The sequence below is a fragment of the Tachysurus fulvidraco genome, chromosome 18 (genome assembly GCF_022655615.1).
Source record: "Tachysurus fulvidraco isolate hzauxx_2018 chromosome 18, HZAU_PFXX_2.0, whole genome shotgun sequence".
Classification (NCBI taxonomy): domain Eukaryota; kingdom Metazoa; phylum Chordata; class Actinopteri; order Siluriformes; family Bagridae; genus Tachysurus; species Tachysurus fulvidraco.
The window spans coordinates 13,808,892-13,830,556 of record NC_062535.1 but is presented as its reverse complement, the minus strand read 5'-3'; the positions used below and the strand labels follow the sequence as shown (position 1 = coordinate 13,830,556).

Here is a 21,665-nt window from a genome sequence, read left to right as displayed (position 1 = left end):
ACAGCAACTGTGGATGTCTGCATTTTCTCCTGTGAATGTAACAACGATGTAGCAAGGAATATACTGAAACATAGCGTATAGTGAGAGGCGGACAACCGGTTAGAAGAGGAAGGAATAAAGGAAGTGAGTTGAGTGAAGTGCCTTGTCAGTATAATGGCTTGGTACACTCAAAGGTGTTCCTAGAAATTTAGTCTTCCAACCATCAGGGCCTCACACAAGAGCTGAAAGTTTCACATAACATCAGTTGGCACGATGACTAATTACAGCTGACAGTGGGTCGGTACCGATCAAAGCCAACAGGAGTTACAAAGAGCTAGAGGGTATAACTCATCAACAGTGACAGTAGCAAAACAAAGTCTAGATACACTTTAATTGCCATTCTAATTAATTGTAAGTGATTTCTAGACTCTCGAACACCATCACCAAATGTGCTAGGCTCTGAGTTTGTGTTAGTCAACATTCTTCTCCAATAGATGCCTTGATTCTCATGCAGATTTCTATACGATTCCCATGGACAGCAGAGGATATCCAACAGGGTGCTGCAGGGAAGACGTATTTTTGGAAGTAAACCCCAAAAGAAAGTGAATAGGATTTTTCCACTGGCTTTGAACAACGTTTATGATTCTTACACACTTTGTTCCTGAAGAGAATCTACACAAATTAACACAACTTTTATATGTTTTGATGCCTAAATACCAAATGTAAAAATTTAAATAAAGTTAGGCTATGATAATGGTTGCAGTACTTTAAGGTGACCTCCAGTTTCAAGGTGGAGCTTTTGAGAAATAAACTTTTCAGTCTTTCAAGGATCCATTGTGCTTGGGAAATACTGCAGTATGATAAATCTACAGGTTGAAAAGAATCGCTTGATATTTCATAGAATTTCCGTCTTTTGTTCAGCTTGGAATCTTTCGTTGTGAGTTCTCAATCTACTCCATCAACTTCTCTAGACACATGTTAACCAAAATGTGGACAAAAAAAGGCTTTCTGCTGCATGTGAAGGTGCTGTAACGTTTACTAAAAACCAATTTGGGTCTTTTTTTGTGCAAACATCGAATCGTCCGGTTTACAAAACGTAGAGTTCAAAAAAATTTGCAACACCGTCGGTTACATTTTGTAAAAAATAACATGTAGGATAATACCACATGTACTCCACTGTACAGATCATCTTCTTAAACGACTTAAATGTCATCAGATAACTGTACATTGTGTGTCTGCGTGTGTACGTGTTTGAGAGAGATGTGCCTTTATCCCTGCAAGTGTGTCTACACCCACTGTACCACCCCTTCACTTCTTCATGACATTGATTAGCAGGCTGCTTTGAATTCATGGGGTTCCCATCAAGCTCGCTGAGTACTGATAATAACACCAGGTGAAACTCATCTCACACACACACACACACACACACACACACACCTCTGCTGATTAGCCCTGACAAGTCCTCACTCAATCACACACCTACACCCACCAAGTACTAAACACCCTCCATGTTTCTTATTGTACAAGCTGTGAGGCCAGACCCTTATGAGACCACTGTAGTGCATTACACACTTCAGCTGCCTTCGCATCTGTCTTGCATCATAGGCATCTAACTTGGTTAGAGATTGGCACAACAGGCACACAAATCACATTAACGCATGCAGTTCTTGGCAAGGTTCATGATTAGGGACTGCCATCCATCTGTATCACTAAATGAGATCTCTCTTCAAGATTGCGAAGTTATTTACTCAAGGGGTAAAAAGGCAGCAGTGCAGACTGGGGTCTCGACAAATAATGATGTCCTAGCACATTCCTGGGTTAAAATACTGAACTGTACTTTGCTATATAGTGTGGAAAGAAAAGAATCCTCCAGAGCTATGATGAGTTGGTACCCTGTCCAGGGTTTCCCCTGACTTGCCTCGAGTACCCTGGGATAGGCTCCAGGGTCCTAGTGGCCCTGCGTATGATAAGCGCTACAGAAAATAGCTGGATAGATCCTCGATTGTACGGGTATTCAGCTGAAATATCGGTCCAGTTACATAGAATCCCTTACTTGCAATAGGTCCTGGTAAGTAATTAGCATATTGCCTGTTGATCCTCAAGCTAACTATAACAGAACTAAAACTAGCACCACAGACTGTTTTGAGTTTGAGATACAGGATAAAGAACAAGCCTACATTACAGAACAGTAGAATTCCTTTATTCACATATCCCAACTCAAAGTTAGGGTCGGAGCACAGGTACAGCACCCCTGGTCCAAAGACGGTTAAGGGCATAACAGTGGCAGCTTGAACCCTAACACTTTTGACCAATGTCTTAACCAATGTTAAATCATCTTTCAGTTAAAACAACATATTTCTCTTTTGTTTATCGACTCTGTTATACACTATTTTTGCTAAGTATCAGTTCTATTTAATCTAATAAATCCAGACCACATGTACTGTAGATTAACACTAATTATTAAAGGCTGAAGTTTTGCCAGGTTTTGTCTAATGATTTCTCTCCAAAGCTCCAACAGGATTTGTTTGAAAAGCCAGAAAGGTAGTGGTCATGTGCATTCACTAACTCGTAGGCTTGCAAATTTATTGCCATCTCAGCAAGAGACAAATCCATCGGCCTGCCCTAAACTGGGGTCATGGAGTGATAGATAGGGCTTTCTGGGATCCCAGGGGCTTAAGGAAAAAGGAAAAGAGAAGATGGAATCGTTTGGAAGGTTAGAAGGTCAAAGAATTTGATCAAGGGTCTCTCGACCATAAGTGACCCTATGGGTAGTTATTACTCGGAAAGCCAGTGACTTCCAGTGGTTCAGACCCAGGAGTGGATGCTAGAAGCAAGACACACACACACACACACACACACACACACACACACACACACACACACACACACACACACACATATATTGCTACTGTATAAATGTTGCATAACTGAAACAAAAGTACATTTTAAACTTGATTCTCATGCAGATTTCTATACGATTCCCATGGACAGCAGATAATATAAAACAGGGTGCTGCAGGGAAGACGTATTTTTGTAAGTAAACCCCAAAAAAAAGTGAATAGGATTCTTCCACTGGCTTTGACCAACGTTTATGATTCTTACACACTTTGTTCCTGAAGAGAATCTATACAAATTAACACAACTTTTATATGTTTTGATGCCTAAATACCAAATGTAAAAATTTAAATAATGTTAGGCTATGATAATGGTTGCAGTACTTTAAGGAGACCTCCAGCTTCAAGGTGGAGCTTTTGAGAAAAAAACTTTTCAGTCTTTCAAGTATCCATTGTGCCTCTGGGTAGTTATTACTCGGAAAGCCAGTGACTTCCAGTGGTTCAGACACAGGAGTGGATGCTAAAAGCAACACACACACACACACACACACACACACACACACACACACTGCTACTGTATAAAGGTTGCATAACAGAAACAAAAGTACATTTTAAACATACATAAGCGTATCTATGGTCATGTTCTCACTGAAGCTGAATGTTGCTCTGCTTTAGCGGTTTTCTTTGTTTATGTACAGGAGTAAGAATCAGGATACAAGTAGATTTATATTGCAGGCAGTCTAAGGACAAGAAATGACCATATTTTGATGAGAAAACATTTTGTGTAAACTATATGTATATTTAAAAAAAAATTCCAGTGAAGCAATAAGCAACAAACTATTTGGGAATCTCAAACTATTTGGGGTACTTTTAAAGAATTAAAGTTTTCCACATTGTGTTTTCTAAAATTGTGGTTTGAGGTGCTAGCATTCCCAGTAGCGACTTCTGTATTAACAAAAGCAAATTATATCTTTAGTCTGTCTTGAAGAAGTTTATAGTATTTTCCTGTTGTATTTATTTTTGTATTCCAAAAGTATGTACAAAAGTAGGATGTAAGCTTCCTCTGAATTTCTAACAAATCAAACAGTCAGCTTCAATGCTTTAACTTCTCGCTACTATCTAATCTAATAATCTCCTGTTCCTGTAGCTAGCTTAATGATTAAATATAGCATTAGAGTTGATAGCATTAGCATCACAATTAAACCGAGACAACATATAGAAAATACTTTAGTTTATCTAAAAACCCTTTAAAAAAAAAGAACAGCAATAGTTTAAATATAAATATTTAGAGAATTGAAAACAAGCGAGATGCAAATTTTAAGAACGCATTTACATCCAATAATTGATAACAATTATAAATTAATATTTTATTATAAATAAAATAAAAGCCCTATAAAAGCGTTATAAAAGCCCTGTTCAACAGTCATGCGTAAAAAATAAAAACAAATAAACCCCCGACAGAGAGAAAAAAATAGTATGGTATTTGTGTGGTGGAAGGAGACGTGTCGAAGATGCATAAGCTGGTCAGCGCAAACTGACGTATATAAGAGCATGTAAGAATAGTCATTCTACAGGGAACAATGTTAAGTGCTCAGACAGTCAAGTCAAGAAAGCCAGGCTGAAATTCGAAATGCAAAATGATTGCTGGGTAATTCACTCTAATAACAGTTGTCGGATTAAGAAGGCATAACGTGTTGCCGTGTCCGCTAATATAATAGCCCAGCCATGTGGATACCAAAGAAATTATGATTTAAGACAGATTTTGTCTGGCCCATCTGGTTCCATTCTTCCGCTTTTTATACATAAACATGCCTTTATTTAACAAGACGAAGCACGACTTACTTTTCGAAAAACATATTCCGAGATATATTTACATGAAATGCAAATAGTAGGAAGAATGAATGTCATCTAGAAGCTATTAATGTTGTTCAAAATTGCTTTTGTAGATAGCAGCATACTGTCGTGCAGGGTCGATAAAGCAGTTACTGAACATGAATGACTGAAATGGAAAAAAAAAAAAAATAGATCAGTGATTCCTGTGGAGGACCATTTGAAATACATTTATTTAAACATTTGATTAACAATGTTCAGCCCAACCTCTGGGATGAGCAGTTCAGAGATTCTGAAGGACCCCATCTGCAGCAGACATACGAATCGTGCTACCATAAAATCACTACCACAGAACCTTAACCACTGATCCATCACTCCAAGTAACCATGCTAGTTCGGAGGTGTTTATATTCCTTTATAAGAAAAGGCTAGGTTAAGAGAACAAGAACAGAATTTTACAACAAATACCATGGCACTTGGTACAGTATAGACGAGACAGGCAGGATACACCCTGGATGATGTGCCAACCCGTCGTAGGGCAGAATCACAAATACATACACATACATACACATCAATTGCACATTTCTCACACTTGCAAATTGTACATACAATTTATTGCCTATATTGGGTATGTATATTTAAACTGCACATTTCACACCTGTTAATGTGTATGTACAATTTCGTCTACACTGTATATGACTTTCTGTTACACTGTGGAGCTTCTGTCACTAAAACAAATGGCAATAAAGCTCTTTCTGATGCTACAGAGAGGTTAGACATGTCAATCAGCCTATAGCACGTTTTTGGACTGGAGGAAGGAAACTCTTGATGGACTGTATGCGGAGATGAGATGCAAGAGAGGAGACAGGAATCAAACACACAACCCTGGAGGTCTAAGGCAAATATCTATACACTAAGCAAACTTTCTTTCACATCCCGCATCCTTTAACTGTTCAGTGAATTGCCTTTCCATCCATGTGAATCATATTTGTGTTTCATCTGACTGCTGCTTTATCTAAAAAGGCAGAAAAGTGTAGCGTTATCAGGGATCTCTGGTATCGCTGTAGCAAAAATGCCGGCACTCTAAAGATAACTGCTGCTCACAAAATGCATTCGGATTCCATTGGCTTACGTCGATGCGATGCTTTTCAGGTGCTACAGATGTTATTCGACACGTGGGTTGTGTGTCAGGATATTGTGTGTGTGTATGTGTGTTCAGTTATGGGGAAAAGGACAGTGAAGCAGTGTGTGTGTGTGTGAGAGAGAATAAAAGAGAGACAGAGGGAGTAAATTGCAAGTTAAACTGCCTAAGCATTTTTGAAGCTGGATGACAACTCCTCTCGGCTTTGACGCTTCAAAGCCCAATACGACAAGATCCTTCTTCATTGAAGTGCTCACCGATAGGTTATTTATTTTTTAACGCCCCTACATAAAGCACACTAATTGCACTGGGTCTCCGAACCTCCCAGTCTACTCGGAAAATTCACCCCCTGCGCATTATTTCTGAGGAGGCTGCGTTATGATGTAGTATTTCACACTATAGTACTCCCGACTGCCCTTGCTGCGGTACGGAACTCGAAGCAAAGCTCCATAAAGGAAAGCTTCGTACGGCTTTTGCCGATACGTGATTAGAAATAAATAAACAAGTATATAAATAAATTATTTGCCATTGTTGAAGCTGCTAATTCTTTTCTTTGCATTTCCACCTGTTATGGCACTTACCTTCCAAATTTTTAAGTGCTTTCAAGAGCTCAAGGACGCTCGAGCCAGATCGATGCTGAATAATGAATGAATCTGCGTTCCACCCTGCAGTAATTATGATTATATAAGATGTAATTGAGACCACTGGATGTTTAATATGATTAGGCGTGTATGGCTTTGTGTATTACAGAGACCTCCTCATCACAGCTCCATTTTGTTATGGAAGCTTGACATAGAGCTGTTATGTATGTCTGTGCGGGGGTGGAAATAGCTAATATTGCCGCTATTTCATCCGGAGGGGTGCGGCTGCACTCTTCCTGCGTGTCTTTATCATCTTTTGTTCTTCAAATCTCTCGTTTTTTTGCCTCCCACCTGCTCGGATAAAAGCGTTCGTTCTTTAATCGCCCTCGAATGAATAGCACTCAGCTGCTCCGGGTCTGATTTCCCGTCATCTACTACAATTGCGAAGCATCTCGTCTTTGTTCTCTCGAGCAAATAAATGCTTTTCTTTTCCAAACCTGGTTTGTTCTTTGGCTTGGAAGCTCAAGATATCATGGAGTCGCCATTATGAAAGAACATTTGCAGTCATACTGTTCATGGGCTTCACGCGATTAGGAAACAACAAAAATGCTCTTGAAGTGTCTTTGTACTGTTCCACATCTTCTGTCTTGTTCCCGCTTTTGGTGGGGAAAATGGCAGGTCACTGGTTAAGGTGCTGGACTGCTGATTAGAAGGTTATGAGTTTGAAGCTTTTTGTTTTAATATTTTTTATTAAAATGGTAGCAATATTAAGACATTTATTTATACTTTTTAAACGTAAAGTGAAATGTATTACAATGGAGAAAATTATTCAAGAGAGTGATTTACATTTTGGTGCTGATCCAGATTCACTAACGTTGCTCCTGATTACATTAGACATCACAAGTGTCACAGATCCTCTCCTGGTGACGAGCTCTGTGAGCCGAGCCACGCAGCACGTCTAGCAGCCTGCAGCAATACTTGGCATTCTCCAAGTTTATAAGTGTTTGCTTTGTTTTGTTTGGTTTACGTTGCCACGTGTTTTTGTTTTGTTGCCACATGCCACGTTTTCGTTATGATTCATGTCTTGACTCCGCCCCTGTATCAACAATGGTAGTTGCCCTCTGGTGGTCTGGTGGGGGATTATCCGGGGTAGCTCTGGCAATGTGCAAGTCTCTTCTGCCAGATGAATAAATGTGATTTTTCCAGACTTACAGTAAAAACTAATTCTATATGTGGGGTCCAAAGTGTAAAACAAAAAAAATTAAAAAAGGCAAGAAGCCAAAGCAGGAATTGAATGAATCAAAGGAACACATTAACCAAAATCGTAGTTGTTGGAGCCAGACTGGATTATTTAAGTATTTCAGAAGCTACTAATACTGATTTGTAATACTGTATAGCAGAGTTTCTGACAAGACTAAACAGAATTTTACCCATTTTTTGTTTTGTGTAATTGTTCCATGTGTAAATCCGATGAAAGCAGCAGCTTCTGAAATCCTCAACCCGGTAAATGATCCATGCCATGTTCACTGAGATCTCCTTCATGACTCTATTCTGACATTCGACCCCGACATTAACTGAATCTCTCGACTTTCTATCTGCATGTATACTGACCAATGTGTGAGTGAGATTTATTCTTATCTTGAGTGTCAGTTTCATTTTCCTCCTCAAGCAGGTGATCACAACAACCGATGGTTCAATTCACACATTTCTGGGTTGAGAAAAGCAGTTGTTTAGGTGCTCTCCCACGCATCGGCTTAATTTGTCACACCACCTGCTAAGTCCTTTTCTTCCTTTTTTTCATCGTTCACCCAAACAGTAACATACAAATAGTTCTTTGTTCTAACCAGCCTTATTTTTCTTCTATTGTTATGTGCTTGTTCATCTGAGTAACACATGCACTTCGACTGCGATTGTTTCAAACACCTTTAGAGCCGAGACGTTTTGTTCATTTCACACACAGAAACACAGACAGAAACACACACAACACACACACTTAGCCAGGTCTCACACTCCAAACCCCTGCCTTCAGGTTTCCTGTGCTGATGAACAGCATGTAAAATACTCATTGGAAAAGAGTCACACTGAAGAACAAGCCAGAGTTGTCCCCCACCATCACCAATCCCTTTCGTCTTTAATAAAGAAAACAAGAAAGATCCAAAACCTACACGGTGTAAAAAAACCAAAACAAAACAAGAAGATGGAAATGTGTCTGTTCCCTCAGGGCCTCACAAAGACATCAGCCGGTGTCTCGGACAGCACTGATGGGAGAAGTACAGCAGACTTACGCAGGTACCAGCTGAAAGACGCCTGCTCGCTCAGATCCTTTTTTTATTGGATTACACTGCATGGAACTTTAAAATGTCTTTGGCATTTTAATAAAACCCTCTGGGTTTGTGGCTGTGTGTCGAATAGGTGGAAAAGCATTTTAAGGAAAAAAAAGAAAAAAAAGGCACAGATAAAAAATAAGGACTGCTCTGTTAGCACTTTACCTGACTTTACCACAACAAAATTAAGCGCTAAAAAAGGAGACGAGGTTAATAATGTGATCATCGAGGATTTACAGTGCTGTTGGACACCATGTCACTGGTGTGTTAAATATAGAAGTAAACCATTAGTGTGACTAATTTATTGAAGAAGTGAGGGGGTTTGCAAGAAGAAAAAAAACGTCGTTGCAAGAAAAAAAACATGTGGCCTAATGGCTTGATTGCGTCTAATTGAGCGGCGTAATCAAAATCGGTTTGGGTGCTGTTCGAGCCGTCGGCGCTTGAGATTGCATAATGGGTGTGCTGAGAGATCATGGCTTGTGATTGGTTCACTGAGCTGCACCAATCAGATTAAGCTTGCGATCAATTCGATATCCTGCAGAGCTTCACGAGCGTGGCCAAGCTACAACACTGAACCATGACAGACAAACACAGTGCTGTTTTCTTTTTCTTTATATGAATTAAAAGACTGAAACATACACTGTAGTGTCTCTCTCTTTTTTTTTTTGATTCATCCCATAAAAAATCTCCAAGTAAAAGATATCAAGCCTTATATGGGCATAAATTCGGTATTAATTACTTTTCCCTGTGTTTATGTGGCTCATAAGAACTGAGCTTTAATTTAATACCATTTTAGATTAACTGATTGATGATTAAAGGAAAACTGGGGCGTGGATCAGGGTTTAATCGTAAGCAGGAAGGCCGAAGAGCTCAGGTCTGAAGTCCTTCATGCTTTCAAGCACCAGCATGGCCTCCTGCGTAAGTCTGCGGTCCAGGTTCGGATCGGGAATCATGACCACTTGCATGCCAGCTGCCAAGCCTGCTTTCACTCCGTTGGGCGCGTCTTCGAAAACCAGACACTGTAGAAACAAATACAAGTTCGCCATTAAATTAAAGTCTTAACCTTGAAGATGTGTCAAACGAATCCAGTCATATTCATTAGGGACTGAAATACATATGCAAATGAGATTCATTCTGGAAAAGAAAATTAATGAATCTTCTTGAATTATTTCTGCATATGTTGATCATTTTTTTTATGAAAACTGAATAAGGTTCCTGAGCATGCAGCTTAGCCCCAGAACGGTCGGTAGAACGGAAAACGTGTTGTTTATCACATATGGATATGGGAATATTTGTTTTGGAACCTTTATGTGGTGAAACAAGTGACAATTGACCAAAAAAAAAAAAAAAAAAGAGGTACAAGACAAAAAATAAAAATGAACAAACAAACAAAAACAAACAAATAAGTAATAAATGTATTCATAAATAAATAGTGTCCTTGTTGTTCCCATTTTTAGCCATTTATTAATATTTCTTTATTATTTATCATTTAATTTAACTCTCAATTAGGTAGGCTTTTTTTTTTTTTGAAAACCATATTTTTATATATAAACTTATCTATACATGATTTGCGACAAATTCAAAATACTTTGTTTTCTAAGTATCTTTAGCAACTCTACTTTAAGAAACCACAAATATACTTCAACAAAACTTCATGGATATATTTTCATGTTTTTATTTTAACCTAGCCTAAGCCTAACCTAGTCTTCCTGTAGAGATCATGATGTATAAGGCACCAGTTTAACAAAAGGTTTGTAAAAATGCTCAGTCTGCCTAAAGATGACATTATTGATAATGTTTACATTCATGGTATTTAGCGTACACTCTTATCCTGAGTGAATTACATTCTTTATCTCACTTTTATACAATGGAGAAGTTGAGTTATAAGGGCCTTGCTCAGGGGCCCAGCAGTCACAGCTTGGTGGACCAGGCATTCAAACTCACAACCTTCTGATCAGTAGTCCAACACCTTAACCACTAAGCTGTCATGTCCCCATGTTGGGCACAAGGATGAAATATACATTGGATAAATTTACAAGGATGAAATATACATTGGATAAATTTACTTGGAGAAAAGAAAAAGTTTTACTATTAAACTAACAGAACAGCAGGATTTATCTGAACTGCATTTTTGATAAAAAAAATAAATAAATCTGAGCCCCATGTAATCCACTCAGGAGGAAAAGGTATTATAAAAAGGTCAGTAAAGTTGCATCTGTTTGTAAAGTTTGTAACAGCATGCACTTTATTTATATTCTGTGTGTTCTGAGAAAGCGTTGAAAAAAATGGGCATGATTGCTCTTAGCTGTGGATCTAAACGTAGGTTTACTTTCCGCGCTCTTCTTTCTCTTTCTGTCCTTCATGCTTCTTTGGGGCATCAAGCCGTGAGTTACCCCTTCGACCCATCAAGATCCAGATGCCCCGTGGAGCCAGTTCAATACCTGCTACTAGTTATCTCTTAAAACTCGGCCTCTTGACAGGTGTTCCTGCTCAGAAACTCCACACAAAAGGTGTGAGTTAACTGTTAACTCCAACCGGAACATGAAAATCTCTCACACTAAGAAGTCTTTATTGAAATACTATTTTGTAGAGGGACTCAAAACTGGACTAAAGAATAATAATAATAATAAAAAAAAAAAAGGATCAAATAAATGAATCCTCTGGACTTCCACATAAATGGACCTAATTGCTTTCGTGTGATGTCACTCCGGAGTAGAATTGTCACGTACGAAGGTCAGCGGAAACGTGGGACACTTCAGAAAAGGAAGTATAGCTAATTCTATTGTGCTGAGGGCCTCAATTAAATCTCCTAATTACACAAAAGAGCCCTACAAATGACCTATAATCACTAATCCTTATATTGTGAGAGTGAAAAGCTGGGAGGGGGTGGGGGGAGGGGGTAAAACACAAAAGGACAACATTGTGCAGCAAAAGCTAATATCGGTTTTGCCCGTGTCTGACGTTTGAAGTGAAGCGGCATCGCTCTCTTCGTATTAGGGATGGTAAAGGACGACAGGAAAGAGACGGTAATTAGTCATGGCTTCTGTAGGAATCAGCTGCAGAATGCGTGTCAATCACGCTGGCAGCTGAGGAGTGAAAAAGACAGGGACGTTCATCCAAACACCACTAATTATGACAGCGAGAGCCGTCTCAGAGAAAGACGGTAAGTCAGAGCTCTGGAGAAGAAGAAGAGCTTCAAAACTTTAACAATCGAGAGAGGCTCAGTGGTGGAGGATGGATCAGAGGTATATTTCCTGATGTCAGTGACATTTTAATGGGCTTAATGCATTATCCATGTTATATATTTATCTTGTACATTGGCCCATAATAGGAAAAGATACTAAAGAAAAAAACACAACTAGGCAAAATAGTATGTAATTCAGTAGGATGGAATTAAATGATGTAATGTAATTATTTTCAAGTTTCAAAACAAAATTTTGAGGGTGATCAGCACGGAGAAGGCCAAGCTAGACACCCAACAAGAACAAGACAGTAAAAAAAAATCATTCAGAAACACAACAGCAAAAATCAAAAACATTAACATTGAACCAACTAAAACAATTGGGATTTGAAACACAACAGCAGAAATAAAAACACACTGAAAAGTAACTTCAACAAAACTTAACAGCAAAAGCAAAAAACCTGATGGATGTTTTCAGTTTTGCAATTGTGTTATGTTTATTAGGGATTGTTTTGTCTTCATGGACCACTGTTGGCACCACAGTATTGGCACTTGAATTCGATCCCAATTTGATCCTAAGCTGAGTGGGTTTCCTCCAAGTTCTTCTTCCCAGTGCTCCTGATCCTCAGCATCTATCCCATCCCTTACCTGCCAGAAGCTTCCAGAACATTCATTCATTTTCTACCGCTTATCAGAACTACCTCGGGTCACGGGGAGCCTGTGCCTATCTCAGGCGTCATCGGGCATTGAGGCAGGATACACCCTGGACGGAGTGCCAACGCATCACAGGGCACACACACACTCTCATTCACTCACACACGACGGGCAATTTTTCCAGAGATGCCAATCAACCTACCATGCATGTCTTTGGACCGAGGGAGGAAACCGGAGTACCCGGAGGAAACCCCCGAGGCACGAGGAGAACATGCAAACTCCACACACAAGGCGGAGGCGGGAATCAAACCCCAACCCTGGAGGTGTGAAGCGAACGTGCTAACCACTAAGCCACCGTGCCCCCCACTTCCAGAACAGCTACAAATAATTATTTAGGGGAGGTACTTTCCCCTCTCTATCAGTACTCCACCAGGTTAAATGGAAGGCTTCCTACCTCCCTACCTCACACACATCTAAAGCCACTTGCAGAATTCTGCAATGAGTCACTGAGTACAAAGTGATCATCTTAAAACTGGCTTGTGTGGGATGGAAAATGATGCTAGAAAATGTGTGCGCATCCTTTGTAAAAGTACAGGATTGTTGAGATCAGAAAAAAAAAGAGTTTTTTTTAAAAGATAAAAGAGAAGAATATGATATATAAAATATCTGTGGAGGTAACAGACACACCGCACTACACTGAAAGTCATGTTTCTATCTTAATCCTTGGGCAGAATCAAACCTTCTCAATGGACTGACATGTAGCACTTGGAGTCTATTAAAACAAGGTAGATGTGTGAGACACACCGAGAGTGACATTTAACACTTTATCTGTCTGTCCTTGTCAAACAGACTTCGCCCACATACGAGCCCTTAACGCTTACCATGAACTGCTGGCAGCCATGTATGATGATACAGACGTGACCTGACACATCGTAGTCCATCTGTGCTCCGACGCTCAGGGAAAATGTCACATGCTAGATGACCAGCATGTGTCCCTATGACTTACGGCTCTGGCACGTAAGGTGTAAGCAAACAGCTATGTTGCATAAAGCAGTCTACATCATAAAGACACCCTCATTCGGGATCGCATAATATAGGAAAAAAATACTCCGAGTTCTGTCAGGCTGAAGAAAAATCTTATTAAAATTACCTATTCCTGTCAGTGCCAGTGAAGGAAGGCAAGCCTAGAAAACATGGCACAAACTCTCATATGGAGCACTGCATAATGTAGCCCTGGGGAACGGATTTATACATGCACACTTTATGAAGGCTTTGCAACTCAGATAAGACCAGCGAGGACAATCTCAAGGTTCTCTCTAACTCCTGATATCTGCTAATTACTTCTTCTGATCGAATACATTCTAAATATATAAATGCATGTTTATACTAACGTAAAAATCAACCAAACAAAAAAAAAAAAAAAGAGGAGAAGAAACATAAGCGTGCTGGGAAACCCTTACGTAACTTTTTTCTCATTTATTTCTTAATGCTAAGACCACACACAGTCTAAAGCACAAGATACATTAGAAGCCATACAGTCATCATATATGTGTGTGTGTGTGTGTGTGTGTGTGTGTGTGTGTGTGTGTGTGTGTGTGTGTGAATATCTGTAAAGAAGATTATAAGACCTATTCTCAAGACGATAACAGATTGCACAGGCTGCATTTTTAAATGATCACCATGCCTGGGGACAACCCGGAGAGGGGATGGTGTGGAATGGTTTATTATCTCTTGCAAAGGAAAGACAGCACAGAGAGACAAGAGAAAAGAATAAGTCGGTTTATTTAGGCTTCGAGTTGTGGGCAGATGGCCACTGTCTTTAAACGCCGTGAGTTAAAAACAATCTAGTCTAATATCAAGCCATCACAGCTTCAGTTCCATTATTTAATGCCCAGCTTTAGTAAATCGGGGGAATCAGGTGGACTCTGGCCAATAGGAAACTGGTTATTCATTCTGATGATGAGTGGGAAGGCAGTCTGATAATCAGAGGCAAGGCGGTCGATTTCAGCTGGTAACCTGCCCAGACACAGATGCAGTTTTACAGTTGCGTTTGAAAGACGACACAAAGTCTCATTAGTGTCGGCTTGGCTAGTACTTGATGGTGGGTCAAAGACACAATTTATCAAGTAGAATTGCAAATTATTTGGACACAAAGTTGAATAACATTGGATTACGGCTGAGGATGTAATTATTTTAGTTAGACACAAGTTCGAAACAGATTTTGAAGCTAACCAGTTTGGAGAACAATGACAACAATCGACATCTACAGAGAGGTGAAGGGCCACAGCGGAACAAAGTCTCGACCACATCAATAAGAGCAGTGACGCAAACAAATTCAACAGTCCAAAATGCGGAACAGAGAAAACAACACACAGATCGAAAGCACAGCAATCAGGCTCTGTGTTTGACTTATACCTCACTGATTCAAGATCAAGGAATGGAACAACAGGGAAAACTAAGGAAATTAATAGCAAACAAAACCAAGCAAAGGAAGGCCAAAGAAAAAAAAAGGGGGGGGGGGTAGTAGGAGAAGGCCATGGATGTCCAAGGCAAGGAGCAACAAGGAAGACCAAGAAAGTCCAGCAAATACAATGAATTTTTGCCATTCATGTTTATTCTTATCATAGATCTGTGTGAAAATGTCAATCTTGTGGTCATGTGGTTCAAGAAGCAATCAAAACCATCACTTTTGTGTGAGAACGCTCGTCAGCTCGTATGGCCAGCACATCCGTAAGATTTATTGATGAAGACATCTTTGGCCTTTTGAGCAGTTCTATGTTAAAGAAGCGGGCTTGAATAATTCATCTAACTCAAGACGTTTTATGTAAACACTCACAGAAGAAAACAACAAAAAGACACACAAAATGGAGATTGGCATGCTGTGTACCAATTAATCTTTTGTTTTAGATCTCATTTCACAGAACTTTCAGGTTGGCCTTTCCCCTAGATGAGGCTAGGAGTATGATCAATACTGCAAAGCTTCTCAGTAAACACATACACACAAACATACTTGAGTTCTGCAGCCCACACATTTTTCAAGAGGTTGTAAACTCTGTAAAGACTCCCCACTCAAGCTGCAGGTTTGATAAAGTACCCAACAGAGATTTGAGCAGTAAAGCTCGAATGAGGAAAATCCCTCTATTGGGCTGTTGTACAAATAGATGAAAACACACACACATGCATGCATAAGCGCACACACCTATGCAGCTTCTGACAAAATAGTTTCTGAAAGAAACCGACCATAAAAGAACGCATGCCCTTGTGAACTACACAATCATGATTCTGACCTTACTTTAATAGCTCAACCGATTATACAAACTGCCCACTGAGGTTTTCGGTGACAAAGTGTCTTTATATCCCATATAGAAAATATACTGCAGCCTTAGTTCAACAAGCCAGCTGTTTTAATATTTAACGGTCACATACTGTACAAAGAAACTTACTTCATCTGAAGCAGGTGGAACAAAACAGACTATGTTTCTGTCAGATTCTTGCACACGTAACATCATAATGTCTGCCATAGTTATGTTGCTGATAAGGTTAACAAATAGGCTTGTGCAATAGAATGATTTAATCGTCGCTACACGATCTTAAACAGCCATGATATTTAATGACATTTACTCTGAATATATTAATAACTGACCTGTCATCATTTATTTGCTTTGCTTAGGTGCTCTTCGAGCAAACCATGGAGAGGTTTCTAGCAAACTAGCGCTAAGGTTTTCACTCAACTATGTGTTATAGAATATCAATCTAAATCTAGAGGTAACCAGAGTCGTTCGCTAGGGCAGCGCGTTTCGAAAACGCTCGATCGAGTCAGGTCTGTGTATTATTCCGTAACTTTAGGTTGAACCCAAAGTTTGCCAGCTAACAGATAAGTCTAGTGTATATATTTATCTACTTTAACAAACACATTCTGTGGAACACATAAGACAAAGTGGATCCAAATTGCTTTTGGCAGGTCAGGAATGTAGGTTAAATTTCCCTCTGTGTCCCCGGGGTGCACTGACTCACAGACTGTTTATGCGGTTTCCTCATTGTGGTAAAAGGAATCAGAGATGTAACCCCATATAAACCCAGCACCTCAATCAAGTACAGACAAGATACTGAAGGACACTGGGCCTGTTGGGCAATGCTGCTAAATTGACCAAACATGGAAACCTGCAAAATGTACTTGTCTACATGATGACTGCATTTCACGACAGAGAATTGACTACATAAACTGGTGGAGAAGTGGGAAACTATATAAAACTTTGATCAATTAGCCTCAGGCAGTTTTGAGAAATCATCATTGTGTTTTTTGTTTTGTTTATTTTTTTGCTTATAGATATTGTTTTTCCTGCCTTTTCACAGCAATTTGGTCAAAGCAGCTCTCACCAATCTCAGGCAAACCAACCAGCTCTCATTACTACAGAAACCAGTTGGGAAGAAGTAGGCATGTGCTTCTTAGGAATAGCATGTGCTTCATCCCTCCTCGTCCTCAGCTTTTTTTTTTTTTTACCAAACTGTGGCACGCATGGCCCAAGCCCAGAGCAGTGTTACCCACTAAGAGGAAAGCGTTATCTGCCCTCTTCTACATTCAAAGGTGGCCTTGATTGGCCTCACTCAAGGGAGAGAGAAGATGCCATCCCTTCCACAAAAGGCTGATTCTGCTCATCAGTACCACTGCACACAAGCAAATAAAAACCGCTCTGTGCCCCTTTGAAACAGCGGTACCAAAGAAACGGCACCGATCCAGCACCAAAGACATTTCTTCTAACAGCAACTGCGAGGCGGGGCGGCTGAAAGCACCTCAAAAACTGACGAGCCAATAAGGAGCTCTCCAATCTCTGGAAGAGGCCTTTCTCAGCAGTAGAGGGAGGTAAGGCACCGAGTTCTGGGTTTTTACGATGTTTCATCACATACAGTTTGCAGCTTAAAGAGAACGACGCTTCCCATTCTGCCGAGCCTATCCACGCTCCTGGTGCCCGCCTCGCTACCTCGCTGGCAAACCACTTCACCCGCAGACCTCCTGCTCAAGCCAAAGCCTTCATCACCGCCACCGCTGCAATCTTGACTGAGTTATGTTTGTTTCTTCTGACTTTTACATTACCTGCACCATATTTTTCGAGTAATAAAAAAGAGCACTCATTTTCCTTGGATTCCTGACTCCGTGCCGTTCTGTGTTCCTCTCACTGTAGAGAGAGTTACACATCCAAAGCAAAAGCATTAATGGCACATTATCAGTTGATTGAAAAGCGTTTTTTTTGCACATGTTGACTGCTTCTTACCTATTCCACATTACTATCCTGGTATTCCAATAGATGGTGTCAGAATGCAACAGAAAGCAATTTGCCATCTTTATGAACGATGGCAGCAGAACATAACTTGGACCTGTGTACACATACTCTCACTTTTCACATTAATTCATATGGAACCCACCTTTTGCAAAGTGCAGCTCCCTTCAGGCCATTTTCACCCAGGTGTTGACGAGTACGAAAAAAAAAAAAAAAGAAAGAAAAAGAAAAAAATGTCGTCCTCTCTTGAAAGGAGGGGGTCCATTTCCTAGCCTCCGGTCAGAATAGAGATGAACGAGCTGGTGTTCGTTCATTACTCACCTGTGAGCTGGTGCTTCCGTACCTCGGGAAAGAAAGCCTACTTGGTATTCATTATCAGTAACCCTATCTAACATCTTCCCATGAATCAAAAGGAGGCCAGACATCGCCGTCCTCATTCTCCGCTCGTACCGATAGTCATGTTGCTATTGCAAACCAGTCAGACGGAGGTAGGTCAGATCTTGGTTTCCCCTGATCAGCGCCACACACTGATCACGGTTGAGACGTATGCTTGTATAATGATCAGACATTTCATTTGGATCTAAAGGCACCATTTGAAGAAAAAGCTGAACAAGAGCTGAATCGGCTAGCACAAGCGGGAACACTAGAAACCAGAATCTGAGGAGTTTTCTTGGCACAAACCAAGATATGAAATACAAAATGCATAAAATTGTTTACTAAAATAACAAACAAACTGTTAACTGTTTTTACTTGTTTCACCACACAAAGACTGGACTTTGAATATTAATGAATCCGCATATGAAAACATATGAACCACAGCCCACTGCAGTACATTTCAGCATGAACCGAGTCGACCTTGAAATAAATGTTTTGAAGATGTGTACTTTACAAACTTTTTGTGTTTTCATGGATGATATGATAAAAATGGGATCGGCACAGTATGAACCGAAACACGTTACGTGCGGCTAAGATGGTTAAAAACCGCAGCATCTGGAAAACCCTGCTGGGATTTTTTTCAGTCACTATTTCATCTTTTTTCCCTTAGCATTTTTTTTTAAATCTTTGGTAAAATTCACTATTGTTTTAAAGCCAAAGAAGCGTTCTGAAACTCTTGCTTGTGTTTCATTTCCAACACAGACTGAAGAATATTTTCTGAGAAGACACAAGATTGTGTTTCATAGAACAAAGAGAAACAGCGACCGCATACAAGTGATTTTGATTTTTGCTCTAAAACAAAACGTTTGCTTCAGAATGCTTCGATAAATGTGTTAAATTAGGCGTTTGGAAGCAATTAAAAACATGTCAATATATAGACCTTGTTAATGTGATCTGATCTTAGTTACGCTAATGGGGAGTTAATTGCTTTTTTTTTTGCAGGTGATACAATAAACATCTCCGTCTACAGCACACGAAATGTGAAAAATCTTAACTGCTCTTGGATATTAACGATTACAGATCGTTTGTTTCACTTGGGACAAGCGTGTCTGATGCTTTGTCTTGTGTGAAGAAAATCTGTTCTTTAACAAAGAAAGGATCTGCAATATTTAAAGTGCGGAATCTACTGCTAATGCTAATCCGTATCTATTTTTTTTTTTAAGTTGTTTGTAAACCGTGCTCCATTTTTTCTTATTAAATTTCTATATTAGCATCTCAGAGAGGGGTTCAAGTGAAATGAACGGGCTTGATCTATTACAATGTTGTTGTAGTTAAGATTCCACGACTTGGTGTCACTATGGTAACACGATGGGATGGAATATCCTAGTGAACCCTTACGAAATGAATCGACCGCTCTGAAATTCTTTAAATCTGTTGTCGATTTCTCTTTCCATAGATGAAATATATGTCACTGTACAGTGTAATATTCACAGCCACCAGTTACAGAGCTCATTGTTACAGGTTTGATACTGGTTAGATTTAGCTTCGTAAGGTTGCAAAGAAGAGCGGATTTTGTTTCCCCTCGGTAGCGTGAATTACTCCAGCTTTAGGTAAAGTAGGTTTTATTTCACGTTGCTAAAAAAAAAAATCCCATCATGACAACATACTGGGTAAAATTCAGTGGTGTCACTAGATCCTTCTTACCGGTGCACAATCCCAGTAAAATCATCATGAGATTTCATTGTCTCAATCGTAAACCCCGCCCCCCTCGCTGCGCTCCTCCCTTCACTCTTCCCGGTGGGAACCTCGACACGAAGACAGACGATCGTACACGATACGACACCGAAGCTGAAAACTGAGGAGAGGTGAATGTTTATTTGTTAATGAGCAAGACAGGAATGTGTTTTTAGCTGAATGAGTTTTCCAGATCTAACTGACTTGGCTATTAGAGGGTCACACGGGAGTGGATTTTCAAACCTCTCCTGTCCCACTCCCAAAAAAATATTCCCGTTCCATCCCAATCCCGCAAAAAATAAAAAACTCATGAAAATCCCATCCCGTCCCGATCCCAGAAGAATGACTCCCACTCCCGTGACCTGCGGGAATCCTGATAAAATGTCAGCCTCTAGAAGTGATCTCGACAGTCATTTTTTCCCCCAGAGTAGTCATTGCAGTGTGAGTTTCGGGTCCGACTCCATTTTTAATTTTCGCGGGTTCTAGAGCGTGCATGGGGAAGATGCCTTCTCTTATATTATTGGTGGTTGCCATACATTAATGCCACACCTGTCACGCGTGTGTGGAGCACGTCATTCATTTAACCAGCCATAGCAAAGCAAACAGATTATATTTTTATTTATATCAGAGGTATATTTGTGTATTCCCGGTCCCGCCCACTCCCACTGACATTTTTTCCTGTCCCGTCCCAGTCACGTGATTAATAGTGATTTTGTTTCCCATCCCACGGGATTCCCGTGACCTGCGGGAATCCCGAAAATATGTCAACCTCTATTGGCTCTAGGTTTAATTGATAAATAATCTAGGTTTAATTGATAAATTCTTTCCTTCCTGGCCAGGGTTTGTTGCTATAATAGAGATTTCTGAGCCCTTCTGGTTTAAGGTGTCTGCCACGTGTCGGAAATGTAAATATAAATGTTTCTCAAAATGATTTTCCTGTGCTGAGTTTTATACTTTTGATGTCTTAGCAGGTAAGATGGAAGGTGCTGTCGAATGTCTGCTACATATGTTTCACAAAACCCAGCTTGCGGTTTTCAGACTACAGTACCTGATATCTTTACCCACCTGGTGGATCGTGTTCTGGTGTATGTGTATGTGTACCTGTACTAGAGGCTGGGGAATAACTCAAATCTGGCTTTAATTATTAAACAGGTTTAAACAAGCGCTGCTATGAACATGTCGGACATGAGATGTCAGATGGATTGTTTAAAACCCAAGTAGAAGAAGGAGAAGGAAAGGGAAAAGGAGAAAGGGAGCATGCATTCTTGCATCATTCCAGCCAGGTTTTACAAGAAAGCTCTGAAATGCGTAGATAAAGAATTCGATAAGACGGAGTGGTGCAGAACGACAGGATTCACACTAAGTGTTCGTGCACGTCTGCCTTTTATCTCTCTCCCTTTGTGGCTCTCTTTCTCTCTCCGTCATGTTTGGCCTCCTTCTGTCATCGTCTGTCACATGTGCATGTTGTGACCAACTTTCTCTCTCTCTGTCTCTCTCTCTGAGGTGCTTCTGTAGTTCACCTGAATTCCTGAGCATCTCACCTTAGTTAAAACAAGGAAAAGAACGACACAGACAAACAAAGTGCTGGAGCTGTGCGTGTGCGACACAACGTCTCCTAAGACGGATGAACAGCAGCAAGACAAAAAGAGATCCAGGATCAATGGGTACCGATTATGACTTTTTAAGCCCTCTGGGAGCTTCGGCTTGTGTAAGAACCCCCTGGTGAGACACTTAGCTCCTTGCCTAAATACTATAAA

At 40.1% G+C, this 21,665-nt stretch overlaps 1 protein-coding gene across 1 annotated transcript in view; it reads right to left on the bottom strand.

The window, feature by feature from the left end:
- Positions 1 to 8,458: 8,458 nt before the first annotated feature.
- Positions 8,459 to 21,665, bottom strand: part of LOC113654017 (pseudouridine 5'-phosphatase) — a 24,942-nt gene continuing 11,735 nt past the window's right edge. Inside the window, exon 4 of the mRNA XM_027163954.2 lies at positions 8,459 to 9,707. Coding sequence (XP_027019755.2) covers positions 9,531 to 9,707 — 177 coding nt within the window. The 3' untranslated portion in view covers positions 8,459 to 9,530. The remainder of the gene's footprint in view (positions 9,708 to 21,665) is intronic.